Source organism: Dipodomys spectabilis, unplaced genomic scaffold (assembly GCF_019054845.1).
Source record: "Dipodomys spectabilis isolate Male_0828 unplaced genomic scaffold, ASM1905484v1 ptg000230l, whole genome shotgun sequence".
Taxonomy (NCBI): domain Eukaryota; kingdom Metazoa; phylum Chordata; class Mammalia; order Rodentia; family Heteromyidae; genus Dipodomys; species Dipodomys spectabilis.
Window position 1 is genome coordinate 4,087,700 of NW_024870907.1, and position 22,898 is coordinate 4,110,597.

Here is a 22,898-nt window from a genome sequence, read left to right on the forward strand (position 1 = left end):
TGTCTGGGGCAGAAGGCAGGGCACATCCCAGCGCCAGGCGTGAGCGCGGCCGCCTGGACCCTGACCCACGGTGCCCCAGGTGCAGGTGTCCTGTGTCCCGCCCTCAGGGTGTGGGGGTCTTCGCCACCCCACCTGATGGGAAGGGCCGGCCCGGTCACCGCTGGGTCTCGCTGAGGCTCCCACCCTACCTGGTCAGGAGCGCCACAGCCCTCTGTGCTCTGCTCTGAGTGACGGGGCCGCAGGTGCACAGGCCCAGGTGGACACGCCGGCCTGCCTGGAGCTGTGTGGTCAGGGGAGCTAGGCTGTCTGTGCAGTGGCCTCCTTGTCCACCCAGGGCCCACGGCCAGTGTCCAGGAGCAAATGAGCACGAGAGTGGACAGCTGGAGGGGCGCCAAGCCCTCACGGGGACGGGTGCATGGTGGGGGTGGGGTGAGGGTGGCCAAGTAGGCCCTAGCACCTGCAGGGGACCCTGCAGGCCAGAGCCCTGTGGGACAGCGAGGAGCAACCATCAGCCAACCCTGGGGACAGGGAGGGGTGACGGTCAGCCCACCCTGCAGGCCAGAGCCCCGCGGGACAGGGAGGGGTGATGGTCACCCCACCCTGCAGGCCAGAGCCCCGCGGGACAGGGAGGGGTGATGGTCACCCCACCCTGCAGGCCAGAGCCCCGCGGGACAGGGAGGGGTGATGGTCAGCCCACCCTGCAGGCCAGAGCCCCGCGGGACAGGGAGGGGTGATGGTCACCCCACCCTGCAGGCCAGAGCCCCGCGGGACAGGGAGGGGTGATGGTCAGCCCACCCTGCAGGCCAGAGCCCCGCGGGACAGGGAGGGGTGATGGTCAGCCCACTGTGCAGGCCAGAGCCATGGGGGACAGGGAGGGGTGATGGTCAGCCCACCCTGCAGGCCAGAGCCCCGCGGGACAGGGAGGGGTGATGGTCAGCCCACCCTGCAGTCCAGAGCCCCACGGGACAGGGAGGGGTGACGGTCAGCCCACTGTGCAGGCCAGAGCCATGGGGGACAGGGAGGGGTGATGGTCAGCCTACTCTGCAGGCCAGAGCCCCGCGGGACAGGGAGGGGTGATGGTCAGCCTACTCTGCAGTCCAGAGCCCTGCGGGACAGCGAGGAGCAACCATCAGCCAACCCTGGGGACAGGGAGGGGTGATGGTCAGCCTACTCTGCAGGCCAGAGCCATGGGGGACAGGGAGGGGTGATGGTCACCCCACCCTGCAGGCCAGAGCCCTGCGGGACAGGGAGGGGTGACGGTCAGCCCACCGTGCAGGCCAGAGCCATGGGGGACAGGGAGGGGTGATGGTCACCCCACCCTGCAGGCCAGAGCCCCGCGGGACAGGGAGGGGTGATGGTCAGCCCACCCTGCAGGCCAGAGCCATGGGGGACAGGGAGGGGTGATGGTCAGCCCACCCTGCAGGCCAGAGCCCTGGGGACAGAGAGGGGCTGGAACAGGGTCCTGGAGATGCCCCCGAGTCGCAGCCTCTCTACTGTGGGAGACAACGCTGACCACGGTAGGCCTGCCTAGGCCTGCCTGTCAGCTGCTGCTTAAAAGAATCTGAGATAAGCAACGTGCGGGCAGTTGTGGGGTTTCCGTCCATGGCTGGTGGGCCCGCTGCGGGAAGCACACGGAAGGCTCATCTCATGGCCACAAGGGAGGAACGGGGAGCAAGGGGCCAGGGGCCAATGCCCCTGTGGGACTCTGCTGGACCAGTGAGTCCCGGCTCCGCCTCCGCCCAGCACCACAGCTGGAGCCCAGGCCTGTAATGCAAGCATCTTCTGCCTTCCCCACGGGCGGCCCGAGGTGGAGCCCCACAGGCAGGGCCCGCTGGCTGCCCGGTCCCTGCAGATTCGCTCCTTCTCCCAGTGCCCTGGGACTGGTGCAAGACCAACGGTGTGAAAAGCCCACCAGTTCTCAGTGAGACAAACGCAAGCGTCTCGTTCCTGACTACCTTCAACGGTCCATTTTATTATAAAGAACAGTAGCAAAATATACAAGTCTGTGTAACAACCAGGAAATGCAGCTTTTCCGAGGGCCGGTGGGGGTCAGCTGTTCAGGGCAGGCAGCCTCTCCTGAGGCGTCCACGGCTCCGCTTCCCACAGGAGGTCATCTCAATCATTTAGAGGGAGTCTGGCTTCTGAGCCTGGGAGGACATCACAGGTCCTCCCGAGAGGGTGGCTCTGTGGGATGTTCCTCGGTGACTTCTGTCGGAAGACACACAGGTCAGGAGTGACAGCACTGCAGCCGAGGGGAGGGCCTAGCTGGTGTCCTGAGACCCATCAGCGGGCCCACACCGTGGGGACTGCATCAGGCCTCCTCCGGACGCAGTGGCCTCCAAAGACAGCTCGGGACAAGCCCAGCACTCAGTCTCCCGCGGCGGAGGTGCCATGGCAGGGCCACAGCAGGGCCGAGGGGTAGGGTGGGCACCGCGGGCAGGGGAGGCAGGCGGGGCAGGAGGCAGCCAGCTGCTGAGCTTGCGAAGCCCCTCCCCAGCCCATGGCGCCCAGGTGGCATGTGGTTTCTAGAATCTATCTCCTCCGCATTTTTTTTTTTTTTGGTCTGTCATGGGGCTTGAATTTAGGGCCTAGGTGCTGTCCCTGAGGTTTTTTTTGCCCAAGGCCAGCACTCTACTACTTTGAGCCACAGCTCCACTTCGTTTTTTGTTTTGTTTTGTTGGGTTTTTCTGGTGGTTAACTGGAGGTAAGAGTCTCACTGGCTTTCCTGCTGGGCTGGCTTTGAACCACAATCCTTAGATCTCAGCCTCTTGAGTAGCTGGGATTACAGCGTGAGCTGTCGGTGCCCAGCTCATCTTATTCTTTTTGACAAACTCTGGCCACTATCCCTGTGGGCATCGCCCTGTCCCCTCACCACACCCCAGAACTTCTGCAAGATGTGTCCCAGAGATTAGCCCCGAGCTGGCAGCTGAAATGGGATCTCTGCAGGTGAGGAGGCGGATGGAGTGCCAGGTGGCCTTATGAAGGGGAGGCCGGCCAGAGACTGCGCAGCAGACCACGTGGATTGGGAGGGACGGCCGCCGGCTCACCCACCAAACGCTGGCCCATGCAGTGGGGCTTCTTGGCTTGCAAGTGCGCTGCACTCTGCACTCTGCCCCCTTCTGGACAAGCCAAGCACTCTCTCCACTGACTTTTCTTGGCATTTCCTAACCTGAGCAGCGGTGCCAGGCAGGCCCGGCCCTGGAAGGACAGGCTGCGTCCACCGGGAACATGCCACTCACCGCCCTCTGCCGTCCGCACACATGCATCTTTGGTCTCTTCAAACCCTTCAGGACACACGCAGACAAAACTCCCTGGAGTATTGTAGCAATTTTCATCTTTCCTCCTACATGCTTTTTCTGCTAGCGAGCACTCGTCTATATCTGAAATAAATACTAAAATTCAATAAACTGCTTCATTTAGCAAGCATGCCCATGACAGATTACAAATTCACTCATAATTCATTCACTGAAGCAGTGAGCTCAGGCTCGCATCAGAAAAAGGAGCGGAGGTGGGGCGACTCTGAGGGAGGGCCTCTTGTCTTCCAAGGCCGGGCGGCTAAGCGACAGAGCAGCAGGCTCAGGTGACCCTGCGCCATGGGGCTGAGGCCGGGGCTCCTGCGTGTGTCTGAGCCCGCACACAGAATCTGAGCTGACCCTTGCCCCCCGGGGAGATGGAGGCGCTGCAGCTGCACACAGAGCAGGACAGCCCCCGCTCGGAGGCGGCCACACCTCCATGTGCACACTGACCTGTACACTGTCCACTCTCCTTGGTGTAGCCGGCGACACATTCTTTACAATTGGCTGGGCCTTTCCCTGTGCAACCCACACAGGTGGAGTCACATTCTAGAGAGAGAGAGACAGACATCAGACCACCTTCCCTGCAGCAAGTGAGTCTGGAGTTGGGCTTCTCCGTTGTAAGCACTAGTACCCTCCAGCAGATGTGCCCACTTCACCGTCGACACAGGGTCCAGGAGTCAGGACAGGGCAGCTCTGCACCTGTCCTGTGGGGCGCACACTTCCTCAGAGCCACATCCAAAAGGCGGCAGCCCCAGCCTGGTCTGTGTCTGCACAGGGAGTATGGCAAGAACCCCGAGGGGGGGGCGGGGCTGCCTGAGGCCCTGGCCTGGGTCTCAGGCGCAGGGAGGTACAGAGGCAGCCACATCCCCTGCTGGGACAGGAGGGGGCCGGGACAGGAGAGGGGGGAGGGGGGCTCTCGACAGCAGCCCAAGAAACCAAGGTGAAAGCTGTACTGAGAAGGCAGTGAAGGTTTACGAGGGTGAAACGTTCAGTTGACTTAGATGCCCAACAACAGACTGCTCAAAAAAGTATGAAATCATGACATGCTCCAAAATCACTATTGTGATGAGAAAACCACGATGCACAGAGAGGTCTGCTTTTCCTGCAGCCAGTGTCTGTTACTTACATTTCCATATTCTTTTTTTTTTTTGGTGCCAGACCTAGGGCTTAAACTCAGGGCCTGGGCACTGAACCTGAGCTTTTGTGTTCAAGGCTGGTGTTCTACCACTTGAGCCACAGTCCACTTCCAGTTTTTGGGTAGTTAATTGGAGATAAGAGTCTCCTGGTCTTTCCTGCCTGGGCTGGCTTTGAACCTCTATCCCCAGATCTCAGCTTCCTGAGTAGTTGGGACCACAGGTGTGAGCACCAGCGTCCAGACACATGAAGTGTTAAGGTGGATAGAGTACTAGCATCTCTGCTGAGAAGCCACAGAGTTTAAGAAGGAAAACACAGAGCCCTCGCAGGCCGCACGAGCTCCCGCCCCAGAGCACGCGTGACAATGCACGCCGCGCCCAGGCCACCTTCACACGTGTAGGAGCCACTGACGTTCTCACAGTACTGCGCGTCGCCGCAGGGAGGTGTCTCAGCCGCACACTCATCCAGATCTGGAAGAGAAGAGCACAACTGCGAGTGAGGAGCACCTCAGACAGGAGGGAGGTCTCCACATGGAGGGCCGCCTTCCCCACCGGATGCTTCCCCACACCGTCCTCAGGGCACAGGCCAGGCGGGGCAGGACGGAGGGGCTGCAGTGAGGACCACGGCAAACAGCCGACACGCAAGCGCTCTGTGCTGCCACACAGCTCATGCCACAGCAGGGCCTGCCTGCCTTGCCCAAGATTGGAAGCCAGTTTGGGGCTGGGGGCCTGCCTGCCCGGCCTGAGATAGATAGGAAGCCAGTTTGGGGCTGGGTCCCGTATTTGCATAGCCTCCCCTGCCCCCCCTCCCCCGCACTGCTGAGGCTGAAACTACAACCAGCCCCAGATCAGCCACGAGCACCTGGGCCGCAAAGGCGGGGCCAGGCTCCTGCCAGCCCCACGGAGGGCCATAGCAGCAGCACCTTCAGGCAGAGGGCGCCACACAGAAGCAGGGGTGGAAGGACATGCAGCAGCCCAGCCAGCAGAGCCAGGGCAGGGCTGGGACTCCTGCCTGCAGCACGGGATTGGAGGCCAGCGCCTCCTGCAGGTGGAGGGCAGGTGACGGGCCTGGGCTTCCCTGGCCAGGCAGAGCCAGCCCCAAGGAGCTCAGAGTCAGGGTGTTGGCACCTTCACAACTACTAAAGTTCCTCCGCAACCACCTGCTGGCTCACAGTTCCCTGCAGAGAAGTGCCTCAGTTTACCTTGTGCACCAGGCACAAGGTAGATTTGGGTCCCCCCTTGAGACAGAGTGGGTTTTTGTTTGTTTTTGTGGTCACTTTTCCAGGGCAGCATAGACCGGCAGTCTCTAGCCACCTGGGCTCCCAACAAGGCCAGCTCTGATGAGGAGCCCGCTGGAGCAGCCCAGTCCTGCTGGGAGCCTGAGAATGGTTGGGGTACACATGGGCTACAGGCAGAGACAGAGCAATGGAAAGGAGCCAGCAGCACGCATGCAGCCCCCCCCACGCGGCGTTCCCACCGGTGCGGGTGCTCCCCACGCAGTCCCCCTCCACAGGAGGTGCCCTCCCCATGCAGTCCCCCTCCATAGAGGAGGTGCCCTCCCCACGAGGCCCCCCTCCCCACGCGGCGTCCTCACCCGTGCAAGTGCCCTCCCCACACAGTCCCCCTCCATAGGAGGTGCCCTCCCCACGCAGTCCCCCTCCCCACACAGCCCCCCTCCCCACGCAGCGTCCTCACCCGTGCAGGTGCCCTCCCCACGCAGGCCCCCTCCCCACGCAGCCCCCCTCCCCACGCGGCGTCCTCACCCGTGCAGGCGCCCTCTATGCGCAGCCAGCCCACTTCGCACTCGTGGCAGTCTCTGCTGGTCGGGCCTGAGCATGTCTTGCAGGACTCATGGCACGCTGTAGGCAAAGGTGGCTGCCTTAGGAAGGGCTCACGTTTCCCACAGAGAGACACTCAGTTTAGGAACGAGGGACTCAAGTTCAGTGGGAAAATAGTAAACAATGAACAAAAAATTCCTAGCAGAAAAACAAAATCAGCTCCTGAGACTGGAATCATGGCTTAAGAGCTCACACACCTGCCTAATGTGCACAAGCCCTGAGCTCAAACCCAGAGGCTGGGAAGGTGGCTCAGTGGAAGAGCACTTGTCTTGCATGCCTGAGGCCCTGGGTTTGATTCCTCAGCACTACATAAGCAAAAAGAAAAAAGCCAGAAGTGGCGCTGTGGCTCAAGTGGTAGAGCGCTAGCCTTCAGCAGAAGAGGTAAGGGACAGCGCCCAGGCCCCAGAGTTCAGGCCCCACGACTGGACCCAAAAAATAAAAAAAATAAAAATTATTACAGGGCTGGGAAGGTGGCTCAGTGGTAGAGCGCTTGCCTTACATGCTCGAGGCCCTGGGTTCAATTCCTCAGCACCACATAAGCAGAAAAAGCTGGAAGTAGAGCGTGGCTCAAATGGTAGAGTGCTAGCCTTGAGCTGAAGAGCTGAGGGACAGCGCCTAGGAACAGAGTTCAGGCCCCACGACCAACAAAAAAAAAAAAAACAAATCACCCAGCCCTCAGGAGAAAAGCTCCATGCGGGCCACCTTGTGGAGCACGATGCCCACCAGTGCTCAATCCCCCTCTCAGGCTCTTGGTGTTCTCACAAGCAGGAAGAACAGCAACAAACTGTGGCCCCCACTCCATGGTGGGAAGCCATCTTGCCACCACCCCTCCTGAGTGACCCCAACCTCGGCGGGGGTCAGTGAGAGACCCAGCCCGCCTGGCTGGGCAGTGACAGGAAGGGAAAGCACCACACAAGGGGTGTGTGCAGGCTTTTAGCTGGGGACGCCGTCCTGCACACTCACGCCAGCTGTGGAAGACCAGGAGGTGGACATGACTGTGGTGCTGACAGGCAGATCTGACCTCACTCGGGAAGAGCCAGGTGGGCTGCTGGCCCTAGCCCTGGGCACTGACAATGTCAGGGTGAGGCCTCTAAGGGGCCTTCTAGTTTTCAGATGCACCTGTCCAAAGGGCTGTGCCCATCCCAGCTTTCACACCCCATACTCTGACCTCAGAGTACCTGGCAGGGTGCCTGAGACCCTGCCCACCAACCACAGGAGGAAGCCTTTTGTAGGAAGGTGCTAGGGAACCAAAGGGCGTGGCCCAGTACCAGGAGCCAGGTCACGGAAGCAAGGACTGTGCTAGAGGCATGGCATCGGTGGAGAGTGCTAGCTAAGCAAGCACGGTGAGCAAGCAGGAGGCCTGGATTCAAGCCGCAGCACAAGCACACACCAAGAGCTGTTGCTCACACAAATGTGGTAGAAAAAGAGTTGCCTACTAGAATGTGTGGCTCAAGTGGTAGAGAGCACTAGTGAGGAGCGGGGGAAAAAAAGCTATCCAGAGCTCAAGGCTCTGATCAAGACCCCTGCCCCCAGTCCCCACAGAAAACCAAGGACACGTATTGTAGGAGACAGACCCATTTCCTATACAGCTAACCTCAAACCTTTCTGGAGGGCCTTGGGAAGGGATCCTGAGCTCTCAGGACCTGGGGCTGTCCCACACCCAGCTGTGCAGCTCTTTTGGGCCTGCTCCACGGCTGCACTGCTGGACGCCCAGGGCCTACCTTTGCAGACGCTGTGGGTCTCGTTCTTCAGCAAGCTGAAATAGCCATCCATGCAGTCCGAGCACAGTGGGCCCTTGTACCCCAAGTGGCACTGGCAAGACCCGTCCCCTTGCCGGGTGCCGTCTCCCCGGCAGTGGCCGTTCCCGCTGCAGGGCCTCTCGGCGCCACCCTGGCAGGCTTGGGGAACACAAACCCACACTTAGCACACCACACATGGGCAGCAGTCCTTCCCACTTAGGGGAGGACACCTGGCCTGCCTACACAGGAGCAAGCTGCAGCCCCAACTTCACGACAGCCTCACCAGAAACAGACAAGGAGAATGTTTATCAGGCAGGTGGGGCTGCTAGTTAGCACACAGGGCCGGTGGTTCCCATTTAGAATCCTAGCTACTCAGGAGGCTGAGATCTGAGGGTCAAGGTTCAAAGCCAACCTAGTCAGGAAAATCTATGAGACTCTCATCTCCAACTAATCACCAAAAATCCAGAAGTAGAGCTGTGGCTCAAGTGGTAGAGTATTAGCCTTAAGCACAAAAAGCTCAGGGACAGTGCCCAGGCCCTGAGTCCAAGCCCCAGGACGGGAACACAGAAAATGAGACAGGCAAAGAGCAGCCATCTAATGCGCCTTGACAGGCACAGTTGGCTTCTGTAGCCCGGCAGGAAACTGGCTCCAGTGGAAAGGCACAGAAGAGATGGCCCAGCACACCACCACCCTTGACCCTTGACGATTGGTCTTTGCCACTCAGTGTATCTTTACAATAGGGTGGGTTACACAGTCTACCATCCCTTCATGAGAGCCACAGTGGTCTAAGTTCTCAATGGTCTCCGCCCACGTGAGAATTCCCAGAGCCCAGGAGGTGCCCAGATGCCAGGAGGTGCCCAGATGCCAGGAGGTGCCCAGATGCCTCAGAGAAGAGAGCAGCCATTGCTGTCCTAGGGAAGAGGCCGGGAGCTAATACAGCCCAGGTCCCCTGTGTGCCTTTAAAGGTGAGGGAGTCAGAGGGGGGAAGGGAACAATGCAGACCTGGGGCTGTTTTCCCCCCCAAAAAAAGTAGTACCTCGACAGTCTGGCCCATAGGTCCCCTGAGCGCAGCACACCTTCAGCGTCCGCACACAGAACCACTCAAATAGGTCAGGATGTGCATTCTTCCTAAGGATTTGGAAACATTCATTAAATCTTAAGTGGTGTGTATGTGTATGTGTGTGTGTGTGTGTGCACGCGCTGGACAGCCAGGGCATTATTAACCTCAGGGCCTTGCACCCTTGCTGAGATTTCTTGCTCAGCTGATGCTATACCACTTGAGCCAGGCATCTACCCTGGCCTTCTCCTGGTTAATTGGAGACTCATGGACTTCTCTGCCCACACTAGCTCTGAATCTTGATCCTCCAGATCTCAGCCTTCTGTGTAGCTAAGCTTACAGACATGGGCCACTGGTGCCAGCTTCAAGTGACTGATTTCTTTAAAACGAAATGATGGCTCGGTGGGAGGGCACTTGTCAGCTCCAAAGAACACAAACAACACAAATGCAACATAATACAATGCAGCCATCTCTCCCACATCTATGGGGGTGTTGTTCCAGGCCTGTGACTGAAGCATGGGGCAATCAGACTCCAAAATTGCCAGAGTGTACACAAGCATACCTATAAGTTCAGCTTACAAAATGGAGGAACATTTACCATAAAAATGAACAGATATAGTGATACTCTGTAATAAAACTCATGAATAGTTTACCCTTGGGATTGTCTGTGACTATCTCCAACTAGAAGTGGGCCTGGGGAACTAGAACTCAGGCAGAGCACTGGGCAGGGCACTGACTGTACCCTGCAGGCCAGTGTCCTGGACATTGTGCTCTGGTAATAAAAGACTGGGTGAGGGGAAACGGGACGGGACTGTACGGTGGGCAGGAAGGCACAGCCAGTTTGTGCAGACAGAGGGGTGGGACTCACAGCTGCAGCCACCAGTCCTCCAGCTGCTCCTCATGCTCTTCTAGCATCTGGTTGCACTCGAAGTCACTGCTCTCGCAAAGGCCCTCCAGGATCTCCACGAGCCGGACCTCACTGAAACATACCATCAGCACCTCCAGGCGGCCATCAGCACCTCCAGGCAGCCATCAGCACCCTAAAGCCCAGTCCTCTCTCTCCCTCTCAATCTTTCTCAACAGTCCTGGGGCTTGAACTCAGGGCCTGGGCACTGTCCCTGAGCTTTTATGCTCAAGGCTAGTGCTCTGCCACTTGAGCCACAGTTCCACTTCCAGCTTTTCAGCTTTCTGTGGTTTATTGAAGAGTCTCAGGAACTTTCCTGCCCGGGTTGGCTTTGAACCTTGACCCTTAGCTCTCAGCCTCCTGAGTAGCTAGGATGACAGCCGTGCCCAGCTCAGTCTGCTCTCTTTACAGAGGTCTTCTGAGGTCAGCCTGGGGCAGGTGGGGAGCACAGCCACTTACTGAAGACACACCTGAACCATCACAGCCCAGTCAGTGTGGGGTTGGGGGTGTGGGGGGCAGGGAGGGGATGGGCTAACCAAGGGGAGAAGGAGAAGGCAGTCAGGCACCTCAGCAGGGCTGCGGTCTGGTTAGGGAGGGGAAGGGGCCTCTTCCACGGGGGAAGGGAGGAGGGCAGGATCATCCACAGATGGCCTGAGGCTTTACAAAGGCCGTCCAGTGTGGCCATGGGCCAGTAAAAGACCCAGGCCGGGGCAGAGGTGGCACAGCCGGCTTCCAAAGGGCCCCAGGGCTGGCGCGGGTCCCCAAGGCCACGCTGGGCTTCTCTGGGCAGAGCCGGCCAGGCACGGCAGGGCTCACCTGAACTCGTACTTGGACAGCGTCTTTTCCTCCCAGGCTGTGTTGCCGCCGCCGAAGTTCTTTTTGGCCGTGTTGGCCATCCCCTGTGGAGGAGGTGGCAGCGTCGGTCACCGCGGTGACACGAGCCCCCGGGGGTGGCCCTGCCACCCGGCCAGGGCCACGGACCCCAGCCTGGTCCACGGACCCCGGCCTGGCCCACGGACCCCCACCTCACCACCCGGCCAGGTGCACAGACCCCGGCCTGGCCCACGGACCCCGGCCTGGTCCACGGACCCCCGCCCCACTACCTGGCCAGGTGCACGGACCCCGGCCTGGCCCACGGACCCCCACCTCACCACCCGGCCAGGTGCACAGACCCCGGCCAGGCCCACAGACCCCGGCCTGGCCCACGGACCCCGGCCAGGCCCACGGACCCCGGCCAGACCCACGGACCCCCACCTCACCACCCGGCCAGACCCACGGACTCCGGCCAGACCCACGGACCCCCACCTCACCACCCGGCCAGAACCACGGACCCCGGCCCCGCCGGCCGCCCACCTGCAGGAACTTGTCCACCAGGTTCCGGCACTGCTGGCAGGGAGTCGGCTTCCGGGTAGTGCCGGCTGCGGGCGACAGCAGCAGCAGCAGCAGCAGCCCGAGCGAGGCCCGGGGCGGCAGGCGCATGGCGGGCGGGCGGGCGGGAGGACGACTCCCGGCGAAGCGCGGCGGACCGTTCGGCCTCCGCCCCCCGGGCCAGCACGCCGGCCGTTCCCCCGGCTACTAGAGAGTCCCGCCGAGGCCCCGCCCAGCCCGCGCGCCGCTATTGGCTGGGAGCATTCGTCCCGGCTTGATGTGGCCCAATTCAAGCTCGCCACGAGAGGCGGCCAATGGGAAGGCCCCGGGTCAGCGTCCCGCGAGAAGGGGGCGGGCCTAGGAAACCCAGTCTCCTTTGGGCCCGCCCTCCCAGAGCCCCGCCCCGAGCCCCGCCCCCGCGGCGGCTCGTCGCGGACATCTTTACTCCGGGCGGGGAGGGCACCCCGCCGCCGGGCAGCCTGAGTTCGGGCGGCCATGAGACGTTCTGGCAAGGGCTTCGCTTCCACATCCTGTGTCCGTCGCGCCGCTTCCGGCCGGAAGTAGCGCAGGCAGCGGGGCTCGGAGAGGCCGCTGCTGGTCGGGACAGGTTAGCGAGCGCTGCGAGGCCTGGGCTTTCCGAGGGTGGCGCGGCCGGGCGCCCGGGGCCGAGCCTGCGGCCAAGCCTGACCCGTACTGGGCTCGGGGCTGGGATCGGGCTCCTGACCTGGCGTCCGGACCTCACCTCGCCTGGGCCCCAGCTCGGGGCTGGGCCCCGGGCCCCTCCCCTGCGGGGACCCTTCCCAGCGGGGACCCTCCCCAGCGGGGGCCCTCCCCGGCGAGGGCCGTCCCCCGTGGGACCCCCTCCCCTGTGAACTCCCTCCCCTGAGGGACCTTCCCCCCGCAGACCCCCTTCCCCCTGGAGCCCCCTCCCCGGCGGGACCCCTCCCCCGTGGAGCCCCCTGCCCCTCGGAGCTCCCTCCCCCGCGGGACCCCTCCTCTGCCTTTGTAGTGGGTGAGGAACCTGAAGCTCCATGTGTGCCAGAAGCAGTGTACCCACACTGTCAAAAATAATCTAAATGGGGAATAGTAGAAGTGCGCCCTGGCTGTAAAGCAGGCCTGTCTGCGGGTAGGGAAGGGCTGTCTTCAGTACCAAGAGGGCAGTTGTGTCAGGTTTGTGGTTGGCAGCAGGTCTCATTTGTAGTTGGGTCGTTTGAAGAGGTGACCTGAAATGTTTCGGTAGAGGCCTTTGGAGTTGACAGGGACAAGATGATCTTTGGGGCTATTTCTACTCTGAGATGCCAAGAGTCTGGTCACCTTTGTCAGTGCTGGTCCTGGGCCTGTCTAGGTTGTCAGTTCAGAGGGCAGCAGGCATCCACAGCTCCGTCCACTATCCTTGGGGACACAGCCTTGTGGCTGCCTCGGCCCCGAGTCACTGCCAGTCACGCAGTGCTGGGCCTGCTGCCCCCATGCTCTTCCTTTGTCCACCTTCAGTGCTTCTCCCAGCCTCTCTGTCTCTGAGCCCAGATTTTGCTCGACTTGACTCTCTAGCAGAATTGATCTGAGGGCCGGCCTGGCTCATGGCCACTATGGGTCTGGGAGTCCATATCTGTGCACAATGTTCTCCACTAGTTCTGAGCCAGTGGCTCTCACCAGACCTCAGGGTCTCCATGAGGGAGCTGGTTTGCACAGGAAAGCCGCTCAGATTGACTTTTAACTTCCCATTTTGGCAGGTGCAGGAGTTAGGAGAGCAGCTCATAGGATTTCTGCTTTCTCTTCCCTTGTGGTCTCTAGAACATTTCTGAAACCTGGGACCCGGGTTCTCATGTGTCATTGCTAATGGTGGGTGCTTCTCACCTTTGGTTCCAGGAAGGAGCTGAGGTGTACAGCCCCCATGGCCAGCATGAGGTCATGGGGCAGACAGCCGCTGCTGCTGCTGGGGCTGCTGGTCACAGTCGCCTCTGTCCACCTGGTCACCTGTCCATATACCAAGGTGGAAGAGAGCTTTAACCTGCAGGCCACACACGACCTGCTCTACCACCGGCTGGATGTGGACAAGGTGAGGGCCCTGTTGCCTACGATGCAGATCTTGGTTTGGCCCCAGGCCTCTGTGCTGACAAAGTGTTCTCCTTTCAGTATGACCACCACGAGTTCCCTGGAGTTGTCCCCAGGACGTTCCTTGGGCCCCTGGTGATTGCCGCCCTCTCCAGTCCTGTGGTCTATATGCTTTCGCTGTTGGAGCTGTCCAAGTTCTTTTCTCAGCTGATAGGTAAGGAGCCTCCGGCTGGGATGGCCTCACAGGCGCTTCCTCTCATTTGGAGCCCAGCTCACATTCCTGCCTGCCCTTCGTCCCCTTAGCCTCAGTCAGACTTGGACAAGATGTGCCCCAAGCCTCTGCGCTCCACCATGTCCAGGCGACAGAGTCTTCCAGCAGGGCTAGTGGGAGAGCAGGTGCTAAAAGCCCGGGGTTCTCCTGCTGTAGCAGCACCCCTGAGCAGGCAGCATGGCAAGGGACTCTCATGTCTCCAAGATCTCTGGTTGGCCTGAGTACAGACCCTTCTGGGCCTCTCCAAGCCAGCATGAGAGTTTTTTACGACCTCCAGTTGGTAAATGGTACCTATATCTATTCCTACTCAATAATTCGACATGTGACTAAGACATGTAATGATCGAATTAGGGCAACTAGCATTCCATCTGAGACATTTAGCCTTTCCAGGCTTTGGAAACCTTGTTATTTCACTTTTATTTATTTGTTTATCTGACACAGAGTCTTTTGGTGTAGCCTTATCTGGCCTAGAACTCTAGCTCCTCTTGCCTCAGCCTCCCAAATGCTGAGGTTGCAGGCATGCTCTACCACGCCTGGATCTTCTGGTTATTTTCCTGTTGTAAACAGTTGACTCTCCCATGTTGTACACCACCAGACCCAGACTTTAAAACTAAACCAGCTGAGGACATTCTACCCATGTTGCTCCACAGCCTCGCTTGTTAGTCAACAATCACTGTTTTTCCATTTCAGTAAATTCTTACTGTGTTACATGCAGATCTTATTTCAGTTTCTCTGCATTCCCGCAGCCAGGTTATCCTGCCTGCATTAGAGATTTTAAAAATGTACAGTTTGGCCAGGTTCTGGTGGCTCATGCCTGTAATCTTAGTTACTCAGGATGCTGAGATCTGAGGATCAAGGTTGAAAGCCAGCCTGGGTAGGAAACTCCGTGAGACTCTTATCTCCAATAAACCGCCAGAGAACTGGAAGTGGTGCTATGGCTCAAAGTGTTAGAGCACTAGCCTTGAGCAAAAAGCTCAGAGACAGCCACCGAGGCCCTGAATTCAAGCCCCACAACCACCAAAAAGAAAGAAAGTGAGGTTTGGCGAGGCGAGGTAGCCCCTGCCTGTAATCCTAGCTACTCCAGAGGCAGAGAGCAGGAGAATCGCAGCTCAAAGGCAAGCAGGGCCAAAAAGTTGAGCAACTCCAATAAGTGAAGAGATAGATGCTGTCATCCCAGCTGTGTGAGACGTATAAGTGGTCCAGCTGTTAATGAAAGATCCTATTAGGAAAATAAAATTTAAAAAGGGCTGGGGGGTGGAGCTCAGGGGGTAGATCACCTGTCTCCGAGTGCAAAGCTCTGAGCTCAAACCCCTGACCTGTCACAAGCAGCAGCACAATTTGTCTTCTTGAGGGGGTAGAGTAAGGCACGGGGAACCCCAAGCAGGGGCTGCGGCCTGGTTTGGGGGGCGCTGTGGGGCTTGGCCTGCCTCAGCCGCAGTGTGGGAGGCCCACGCAGTGGCTGTTCTTTCACCTGAGACAGTCTGGAGTTTCTGGTCTTCTGGGTGCCTGTCGGAAGCCACAGTAAGTCTGTGGATGGTGACAGTGTCACCCTGAGACAGGCTGTGTCCTCGCTGTCCCTGCTAGCCCTCCGCCAGTCCCACTGGGAGGATGGGAAGGCGGGGACTGAAGGCACCAGAGCAGGGCCTGCAGCAGCAGCCGGAGCAGCGTCCAGCGGCTGGGCCTGTGTGCCGTGGCAAGGCCTTGAGTGCAAATCCAGCCACAGGGAGCAGAGGACAGCCTGCTGCTCACGCCGGGTCTGCTGTGATCACAGGGTCGGCCTCTGGAAGTCTCCAGCCCTCCTGTCAAGGCTGTGCCTATAACTCCTGCACTGGCTGTGCGGTCCCGGCCTTTGGGGGCTGCTGGGGCAAGCTGTCATGTGCTCTGGTGTCAGTCTGACCAGCAGGAGGTGAGATGCATTCCCTGTGGGGGAGCACTCTGCCCCCCATAGCCACGTTGGGACGGCTCATGTCAGGCTCCCTGTCTCCTGGCAGTGTCCCCCACAAATCCCTCCATTCTGACCTTGGTCCACTGTTGGCATTGTCGCTCAGGGTTGGATGATGGGTGTCTCCCATAAACCCAGACCCTTCCCACCCTGGTTGGGCCAGAGCCGGGTGGGCGGGTGGCTATGCCAGAGCTGGGCCGGTGGCTGTGATGGAGCCAGGGCAGGTGGCTGTGCCGGAGCCAGGGCAGGTGGCTGTGATGGAGCCGGGCAGGTGGCTGTGATGGAGCCGGGCAGGTGGCTGTGATGGAGCCGGGCAGGTGGCTGTGATGGAGCCGGGCAGGTGGCTGTGATGGAGCTGGGCAGGTGGCTGTGCCGGAGCCAGGGCAGGTGGCTGTCCTGTGAGCCGGCCCCCGCATATGACTGCCATTATTTTTTAGTGAGAGGCGTCCTTGGGCTTGGCGTGATCCTTGGACTGTGGACGTTACAGAAGGAAGTGAGGAGACAGTTTGGGGCCACGACAGCGGCCATGTTCTGCTCGGTGACGGCCACGCAGTTCCACCTGATGTTTTACTGCACGCGGACGCTGCCCAATGTGCTGGCCCTGGCCGTGGGTATGTAGCTGGCTGTGCCTGGATCCGCTCACCTCCGGGCACGTGTGTCCTCTGCCTGCTCCCCTCTCGTGCTGCCAGCGATGGGAACCGGGTTCTCTCTCCGGGCTGGTGTCTGCCTCTGCAGCCTGGAGCGGCTGCCCGTCTCCGGGAGTTACTCCGTGTGACCCCGGTGAGAGTCCGGCCCCCTCCCGGCCCTGGGTTTGCGTGGCGGTGACCGCGGGGGCCCCCGTGTCTTGCAGTGCTGCCGGCCCTCTCGGCCTGGCTGCGCCACAGGTGGGCCCGCTTCGTCTGGCTCTCAGCCTTCGCCATCATCGTCTTCAGGTCCGAGCTCTGCCTGCTGCTGGGCCTCATGCTGCTGCTGGCTCTGTACGCCCGGAGGATGTCCGTCGCCACCCTCCTGCAGCACGCTGTGCCCGCGGGGCTCCTCTGTCTAGGCAAGTCAGCCTTGCTGGGGTTCTCCGTGGGTCACTTTGTTTGACAAAGATGAAGAAAAAAGGGAATTTTAGCAAATCAAGCAAGTTACCTTAACTTTTGGCACAGTATTAAAATGTCAGTGGAGGAGGTGGAGCTGTGGTTCAAGTGGTAGAGCACCAGCCTTAAACAAGCTGAGTGAGAGTGTGAGGCCCAGACTTTAAGCTCAGCACCAGCACGCACACACTCAGTTGAGAGGTTCCATGTAGTAACTTAGTGGTTCGTGCCTGTAATCCCAGTTACTTGGGAGATAGACACTATTGGATCCAGGTTTGAGGCCAGCGTGGGCAAGATGTTGGCAAGACTTCACTTCAGTAAAGAAGCCAGGTGGGATGGCACATAGTTGTAGTGCCGCTGCACAGGAAGTTTGTGTAGAAAGCTCTGCAGTCCAAGGCTACCACAAGCAAAAAAAGCAAGAGACCCTATCTGAAAAAGGTATCTGGCACTGATAGCTCACGTCTATAATCCTAGCTACTTAAACTGAGATCTGAGGATCATGGTTTGAAGCCAAGCCAGGCAGGAAAGTACATGAGACCTCTGTCTCCAGTTAACCACCAGAAAACCAGAAATGGCTCTGTGGTTCAAAGTAGAAGACGCTATGCTTGAGCAAAATTGCTCAGCAACAGCGACTAGGCCCTGTATTCACGCTTCACAACCAACAAAAAGAAAAAAGTATCAAACACATAAAAGGAAGGGAGGGGGTATGAGCATCAGCTTAGCAAGTGCTGGGCCCTGGCTCAAACCCCAAAGCAAGAAGTCAGTTCCAGGTCTCCACGCTGCATTCTGGAGGGGCTGCCTGGGAACCTCCATGGCTGGTCTGTCCTTGGCCAGCGTGGCTGGGGGGGCACCCCTCCCCCCACGGGTGGAGGCATGCTCACCACCCAGATGCTTTTGCTTTGCTGTGTTTTAGGACTGACGGTGGCCGTGGACTCCTATTTCTGGCAACGCCTTGTGTGGCCGGAGGGCGAGGTGTTCTGGTACAACACCATCCTGAACAAAAGTTCCAACTGGGGCGTATCCTCTGTGGTTGTTTGGGAGGCGGGGTCACAGCCCTGGCCCCTTACCCCAGGCCCTTCCCTCCCGTGGGAAGCCAGGTATGGGGGAGGGGGAGGTTGGCCAGCCTGGCCCAGGTGCAGGTCCAACCAGCCGCTTCCTGCCCATGCTGCTGAGCGTGGAGTCCTCTCCATGGGGAGCCTTGCCTCTGGGCTTTCCGATGCCCACAGACCAAGTGGACGGCACAGTCATGGCTGCCTGCCACGCATGGCACCCGCAATGGTGTTCTTACTGGGAAGAGCATGGGGCCTCTGTGGGGCCTGGTCGAACCGAGCTGGGCTGGGCCAGGCTGTTCATCACCCCCCCCACGTGCCCCGGGCCCTGCAGCCCCGTCCCCACTCACCATGGCCCCGCGCCCAGCTGTCCCGGGCCCTGCAGCCCGGTCCCCACTCACCATGGCCCCGCGCCCAGCTGTCCCGGGCCCTGCAGCCCCGTCCCCGTTCACCGTGGCCCCACGCCCAGCTGTCCTGGGCCCTGCAGCCCTGTCCCCACTCACTGTGGCCCCGTGCCCAGCTGTCCCGGGCCCTGCAGCCCCGTCCCCGCTCACCGTGGCCCCACGCCCAGCTGTCCCGGGCCCTGCAGCCCCGTCCCCGCTCACCGTGGCCCCGTGCCCAGCTGTCCCGGGCCCTGCAGCCCCGTCCTCGCTCACAGTGGCCCCGCACCCAGCTGTCCTGGGCCCTGCAGCCCCGTCCCCACTCACCATGGCCCCGCGCCCAGCTGTCCCGGGCCCTGCAGCCCCGTCCCCGCTCACCGTGGCCCCGTGCCCAGCTGTCCCGGGCCCTGCAGCCCCGTCCCCGCTCACCGTGGCCCTGTGCCCAGCTGTCCCGGGCCCTGCAGCCCCGTCCCCACTCACCGTGGCCCCGCGCCCAGCAGCCCTGGGCCCTGCAGCCCCGTCCCCACTCACCGTGGCTCCGTGCCCAGCTGTCCCGGGCCCTGCAGCCCCGTCCCTGCTCACCGTGGCCCCGCGCCCAGCTGCCCCGAGCTCTGCAGCCCCGTCCCCACTCACCGTAGCCCCGCTCCCAGCAGCCCCGGGCCCTGCAGACTCGTCCCCACTCACCGTGGCCCCGCGCCCGTCCCCAGCTGTCCCGGGGCCTGCAGCCCCGTCCCCACTCACCGTGGCCCCGCGCCCAGCTGCCCCGAGCTCTGCAGCCCCGTCCCCACTCACTGTGGCCCCGCGCCCAGCTGCCCCAGGCCCTGCAGCCCCGTCCCCACTCACTGTGGCCCCGCGCCCAGCTGCCCCAGGCCCTGCAGCCCCGTCCCCACTCACTGTGGCCCCGCGCCCAGCTGCCCCAGGCCCTGCAGCCCCGTCCCCACTCACTGTGGCCCCGCGCCCAGCTGCCCCAGGCCCTGCAGCCCCGTCCCCATTCACCGTGGCCCCGTGCCCAGCAGCCCCGGGCCCTGCAGCCCCGTCCCCGCTCACCGTGGCCCCGCGCCCGTCCCCAGCTGTCCCGGGCCCTGCAGCCCCGTCCCCACTCACCATGGCCCCGTGCCCAGCTGTCCCGGGCCCTGCAGCCCCGTCCCCACTCACCGTGGCTCCGTGCCCAGCTATCCCGGGCCCTGAAGCCCCGTCCCCACTCACCGTGGCCCCACACCCGCGCCCAGCTGCCCCGGGCCCTGCAGTCCCGTCCCCACTCACTGTGGCCCCACGCCCAGCTGCCCCGGGACTGCGCCCGTCCCCACTCACTGTGGCCCCACGCCCAGCTGCCCGGGGCCCTGCAGCCCCGTCCCCACTCACCATGGCCCCGCGCCCAGCTGTCCCGGGCCCTGCAGCCCCGTCCCTGCTCACTGTGGCCCCACGCCCAGCTGCCCCGGGCCCTGCAGCCCCGTCCCTGCTCACTGTGGCCCCACGCCCAGCTGCCCCGGGCCCTGCAGCCCCGTCCCCGCCTCCTTAACTGCGGACCCAGACCTCCCCGCTCTTGTGGTACTTCTACTCGGCCCTGCCCCGCGGCCTGGGCTGCAGTCTGGTCTTCGTCCCCCTGGGCGCGGTGGACCGGAGGACTCACGCGCTGACCCTCCCTTCGCTGGGCTTTGTAGCTCTGTATTCTCTGCTTCCGCACAAGGAACTGCGCTTCATCATCTACACCTTCCCTGCCTTCAACGTGGTGGCTGCCAGAGGCTGCGCCTGCTTGTGAGTTCCGCCCCGCCTCCCCGTGAGCTCCGCCCTCCATGGCTCTGCCCCCTCCAGTGAGCACCGCCCTCCATGGCTCTGCCCCACCTCCCCGTGAGCTCCGCCCTCCATGGCTCCGCCCCGCCTCCCCGTGAGCTCCGCCCTCCATGGCTCCGCCCCCTCCCGTGAGCTCCGCCCTCCATGGCTCCGCCCCACCTCCCCGTGAGCTCCGCCCTCCTCCCGTGAGCTCCGCCCTCCATGGCTCCGCCCCACCTCCCGTGAGCTCCGCCCTCCATGGCTCCGCCCCACCTCCCCGTGAGCTCCGCCCTCCATGGCTCCGCCCCACCTCCCGTGAGCTCCGCCCTCCATGGCTCTGCCCCGCCGCCTTGTGAGGTGGCGTCGTAGGCACCGTGGCTGGCCACAGACACACACGGCTGGTGGCTGAGGGCTCCGCAGGCCATGACCTGGCAGAGAAGCAGGCAGGCTTCGGCTCCAAGTGACTTATTTCCTAGGCACTTTGGTCTTCCTGCTGCCAAGTGTCTCACACTCCCCCCCAGGCTGAATAACTACAGAAAGTCCTGGCTGTACAGGGTGGGGGCCGTGCTGGTGCTGGGCCACCTCGTGGCGAACGCTGCCTACGCGGCCACATCCCTCTACGTGTCCCACTTCAACTACCCCGGCGGCGCTGCCATGCGGCGGCTGCACGAGCTGGTGCCTCCCCAGACAGGTCAGTGGCCCCGCCAAGCTCCCGGGGGTGGGTGGGGCTGCCACGCCCCGGGCCACACCCCCAGATCACACCACGCCCCCATTGCTACACCCTCCCCCCCTCCCCCACGCCCCTGGGTCATGCCACGCCCCCAGGGCCCCGAGGAGCTGCCCCTGACCAGGCGCCTGTTCCTAGATGTCCTCCTGCACATTGACGTGGCGGCTGCGCAGACTGGTGTGTCACGGTTTCTCCAAGTCAATAGTGCCTGGAGGTGTGTCTCCCGCATAGGGACATGTGTATTGCTTTGGGTACATGAGTGTCGGGGGTGCACACGTGTTGCAGGTGCCTAGTGCGCTCCTAGAGCGTACCCACGGCCCCCTGGCAGCACTGCGTGGCTGGGACACGGGCTCTTCTCTCCCAGGTATGACAAGTCGGAAGATGTGCAGCCGGGAGCGGCCCGCATGCTGGCCTACACCCACATCCTCATGGAAGCAGCCCCTGGACACCTCACTCTCTACAGGGACACACACCAGGTCCTAGCCAGCATCGAAGGCACCACTGGTGTAAGTCTGAACCTCACTAAACTGCCTCCCTTTGACGTAAACCTGCAGACCAAGTTGGTGCTCCTGGAGAGGCTTCCCGGGCGGTCCTGACGGGGAGAGCAGCCCACAATACCCCGATCTCCGGGGCTCCATGCACGTTTGGCTCTCTGGCACAGCTGAGACAGCAATGTGCTCCTGATCAGCACCCATGGGGCAGACGTGGTCCTGCCACAGCCACCCTTGCACGTAACTGAGAGCAGAGGGACTGGGGCCTGTGTGCACCCCAGGAACCATCGGGCAGGGGTGATCCTGGCCCGCATCTGGTCAGGATAATTTGGGGGCAGACTCATCATCATTCATAACCAAGACAGGAGAGTGGATCAGGATGGGCCTCTGGACACCCTGGCTGCTGGTTGCACTTGCCCTAGGCTGCCTGCCCGGGAGTAGTGTTTCCTGCTGTAGCTGGGGAGACCACGGCCCAGGGTCACAGGCACTCCACCTCCGTGCGTCCAGGCTAGGGAAGGAATAAAACGTTAAATGTTTCTTTGTGGGGCGTCTTGTGGCCAGTTACCTCTGGAGACGGCCTCTGCCTTGGGGCCACTGGGGCACCGCCACTTCCACTGAGCAAACACCATGTGACACTTCCAGCAGTACGTATGTCTAGATGGGCTGCTTGGTACACAGAGCATGCACCGTGCATGCAGGCCACGGGTACATGCTTGCCATGTGTACATGCATGCATACATCAGTGTGTGTGCCACATGCACAGACACATCAGGCAGTATGTGCATGGTCCAAACGTGCGTGCACCCCACGCTGTACACGTTTTTCTGAGCCTCTGAGAGCAGGTTGTTTACAGCGGGCCTTGGCCTGAGCCCCTCAGGTGCCTTTCCAAGCGGTGACAGGTTTCCTTTACATCTCAGATGCTTCCCAAGGCAGTCCCCCACAAGGGCTAGGGAGTGGGCTGCAGATTTCCTGGCTAGCTGCCACACCCCCACCGCCAGCACAACACTGTCCCAAAACAGCATGCTCACTCCTCTTCCTGTGATCACCAGTGTTGCTTATTCATGTTTGTATGCCTGTCTTTATTCTTGAACCCATCTATATTTATCCACGCCTGTGTTACATCATTCCTAACGCCTGTCAACCTGCTCTGTCTCTGACACGGCCTCCTTAGTGCTTCCTGTGTTCCGTGCCCCTCTGGGCTTCTGGGATCAGCCTTATCTGAGCAGTCTTGGTTCTTTTGGGTGGGGAACAGTTTTAGTCCAAGGTTGAGGTCTGTACTTGTTGCTCTCAGTGTGTGTGTTTTAGGCACCCCTGTCGTCCCAGCTCCAAGCAGTAGCCTTGTGTAGGTGGATCATGGCCTGGGCATGCACTCAAAAGAAAGCAAGACCGTCTCAAAAATAAGCAAAAAAGGAGGGCTGGAAGTGTGGCTTATTAGTAGTAGAGTGCCACCCAAACAAGTGGGAGGTCAACCCCCCCCAAAAAAAAATCAGTAAAAATTACCTCCCAAAGAGATCTGAGGATTGTAGTTCAAAGCCTGCCCAGGCAGGAAAGCTTGTGAGATCATCTCTGATTAGCCACCAAAAAGATGTGGAGCTGTGGCTCAAGTGGTAGAATGCTAGCCTAGCACAAAAAAATCTCAGGGGGCTGGGAAGGTGGCTCAGTGGTAGAGTGCTTGCATTGCATGCATGAGGCCCTGGGTTCGATTCCTCAGCACCACATAAGCAAAAAGAAAAAAGCTGGAAGTGGCACTGAGGCCCAAGTGGTAGAGCGCTAGCCTTGAGCTGAAGAGCAGAGGGACAATG

General features: G+C 61.0%; 2 protein-coding genes across 4 annotated transcripts; one reads left to right on the plus strand and one right to left on the minus strand.

Moving 5' to 3' along the window:
• Positions 1–1,952: 1,952 nt before the first annotated feature.
• On the minus strand, positions 1,953–11,554 carry Creld2 (cysteine rich with EGF like domains 2). Of its 2 annotated transcripts, none has more exons than XM_042698068.1 (10): positions 11,321–11,554; positions 10,784–10,866; positions 9,932–10,042; positions 9,048–9,134; positions 7,989–8,170; positions 6,193–6,288; positions 4,817–4,900; positions 3,747–3,842; positions 3,240–3,380; positions 1,953–2,208 (listed from the first exon to the last, which is right to left on the minus strand). In XM_042698068.1, exons 1-10 carry the CDS (start codon positions 11,444–11,446, stop codon positions 2,159–2,161), a joined length of 1,056 nt encoding a protein of 351 aa, XP_042554002.1. In that variant the 5' UTR covers positions 11,447–11,554; the 3' UTR covers positions 1,953–2,158. The 2 variants fall into 2 exon arrangements, with proteins under 2 accessions (XP_042554002.1, XP_042554001.1); XM_042698067.1 differs by having other exon boundaries at positions 7,989–8,165; positions 9,043–9,134; positions 11,321–11,553.
• A 342-nt stretch (positions 11,555–11,896) lies between these two features.
• Alg12 (ALG12 alpha-1,6-mannosyltransferase) lies at positions 11,897–21,637 on the plus strand. 2 transcript variants are annotated; one of them, XM_042698053.1, is made up of 10 exons: positions 11,897–11,942; positions 13,202–13,391; positions 13,469–13,601; positions 16,038–16,211; positions 16,451–16,645; positions 17,593–17,696; positions 19,640–19,863; positions 20,355–20,569; positions 20,744–20,819; positions 20,970–21,637. In XM_042698053.1, the coding sequence occupies exons 2-10, from the start codon at positions 13,227–13,229 to the stop codon at positions 21,199–21,201; spliced, it is 1,518 nt and encodes a 505-aa protein (XP_042553987.1). In that variant the 5' UTR covers positions 11,897–11,942; positions 13,202–13,226; the 3' UTR covers positions 21,202–21,637. The 2 variants fall into 2 exon arrangements, with proteins under 2 accessions (XP_042553987.1, XP_042553988.1); XM_042698054.1 differs by lacking the exon at positions 11,897–11,942 and having other exon boundaries at positions 13,097–13,391; positions 20,400–20,569.
• Positions 21,638–22,898: the final 1,261 nt, after the last annotated feature.

Bases quoted from the DNA above. Each gene is read 5' to 3' on its own strand.
- Creld2 (XM_042698068.1), bottom strand. From the start codon at position 11,446: ATGCGCCTGCCGCCCCGGGCCTCGCTCGGGCTGCTGCTGCTGCTGCTG. The intron at 6,289-7,988 runs GTAGGCCCTGGG...CTTTGCCTACAG, and splicing joins GACCCACAGCGTCTGCAAAG to CGTGCCATGAGTCCTGCAAG. The intron at 4,901-6,192 runs GTGAGGACGCCG...CTTCTCTTCCAG, and splicing joins CATAGAGGGCGCCTGCACGG to ATCTGGATGAGTGTGCGGCT.
- Alg12 (XM_042698053.1), top strand. From the start codon at position 13,227: ATGGCCAGCATGAGGTCATGGGGCAGACAGCCGCTGCTGCTGCTGGGG. The intron at 13,392-13,468 runs GTGAGGGCCCTG...TTCTCCTTTCAG, and splicing joins ACCGGCTGGATGTGGACAAG to TATGACCACCACGAGTTCCC. The intron at 19,864-20,354 runs GTGAGTTCCGCC...CTTATTTCCTAG, and splicing joins GCCAGAGGCTGCGCCTGCTT to GCACTTTGGTCTTCCTGCTG.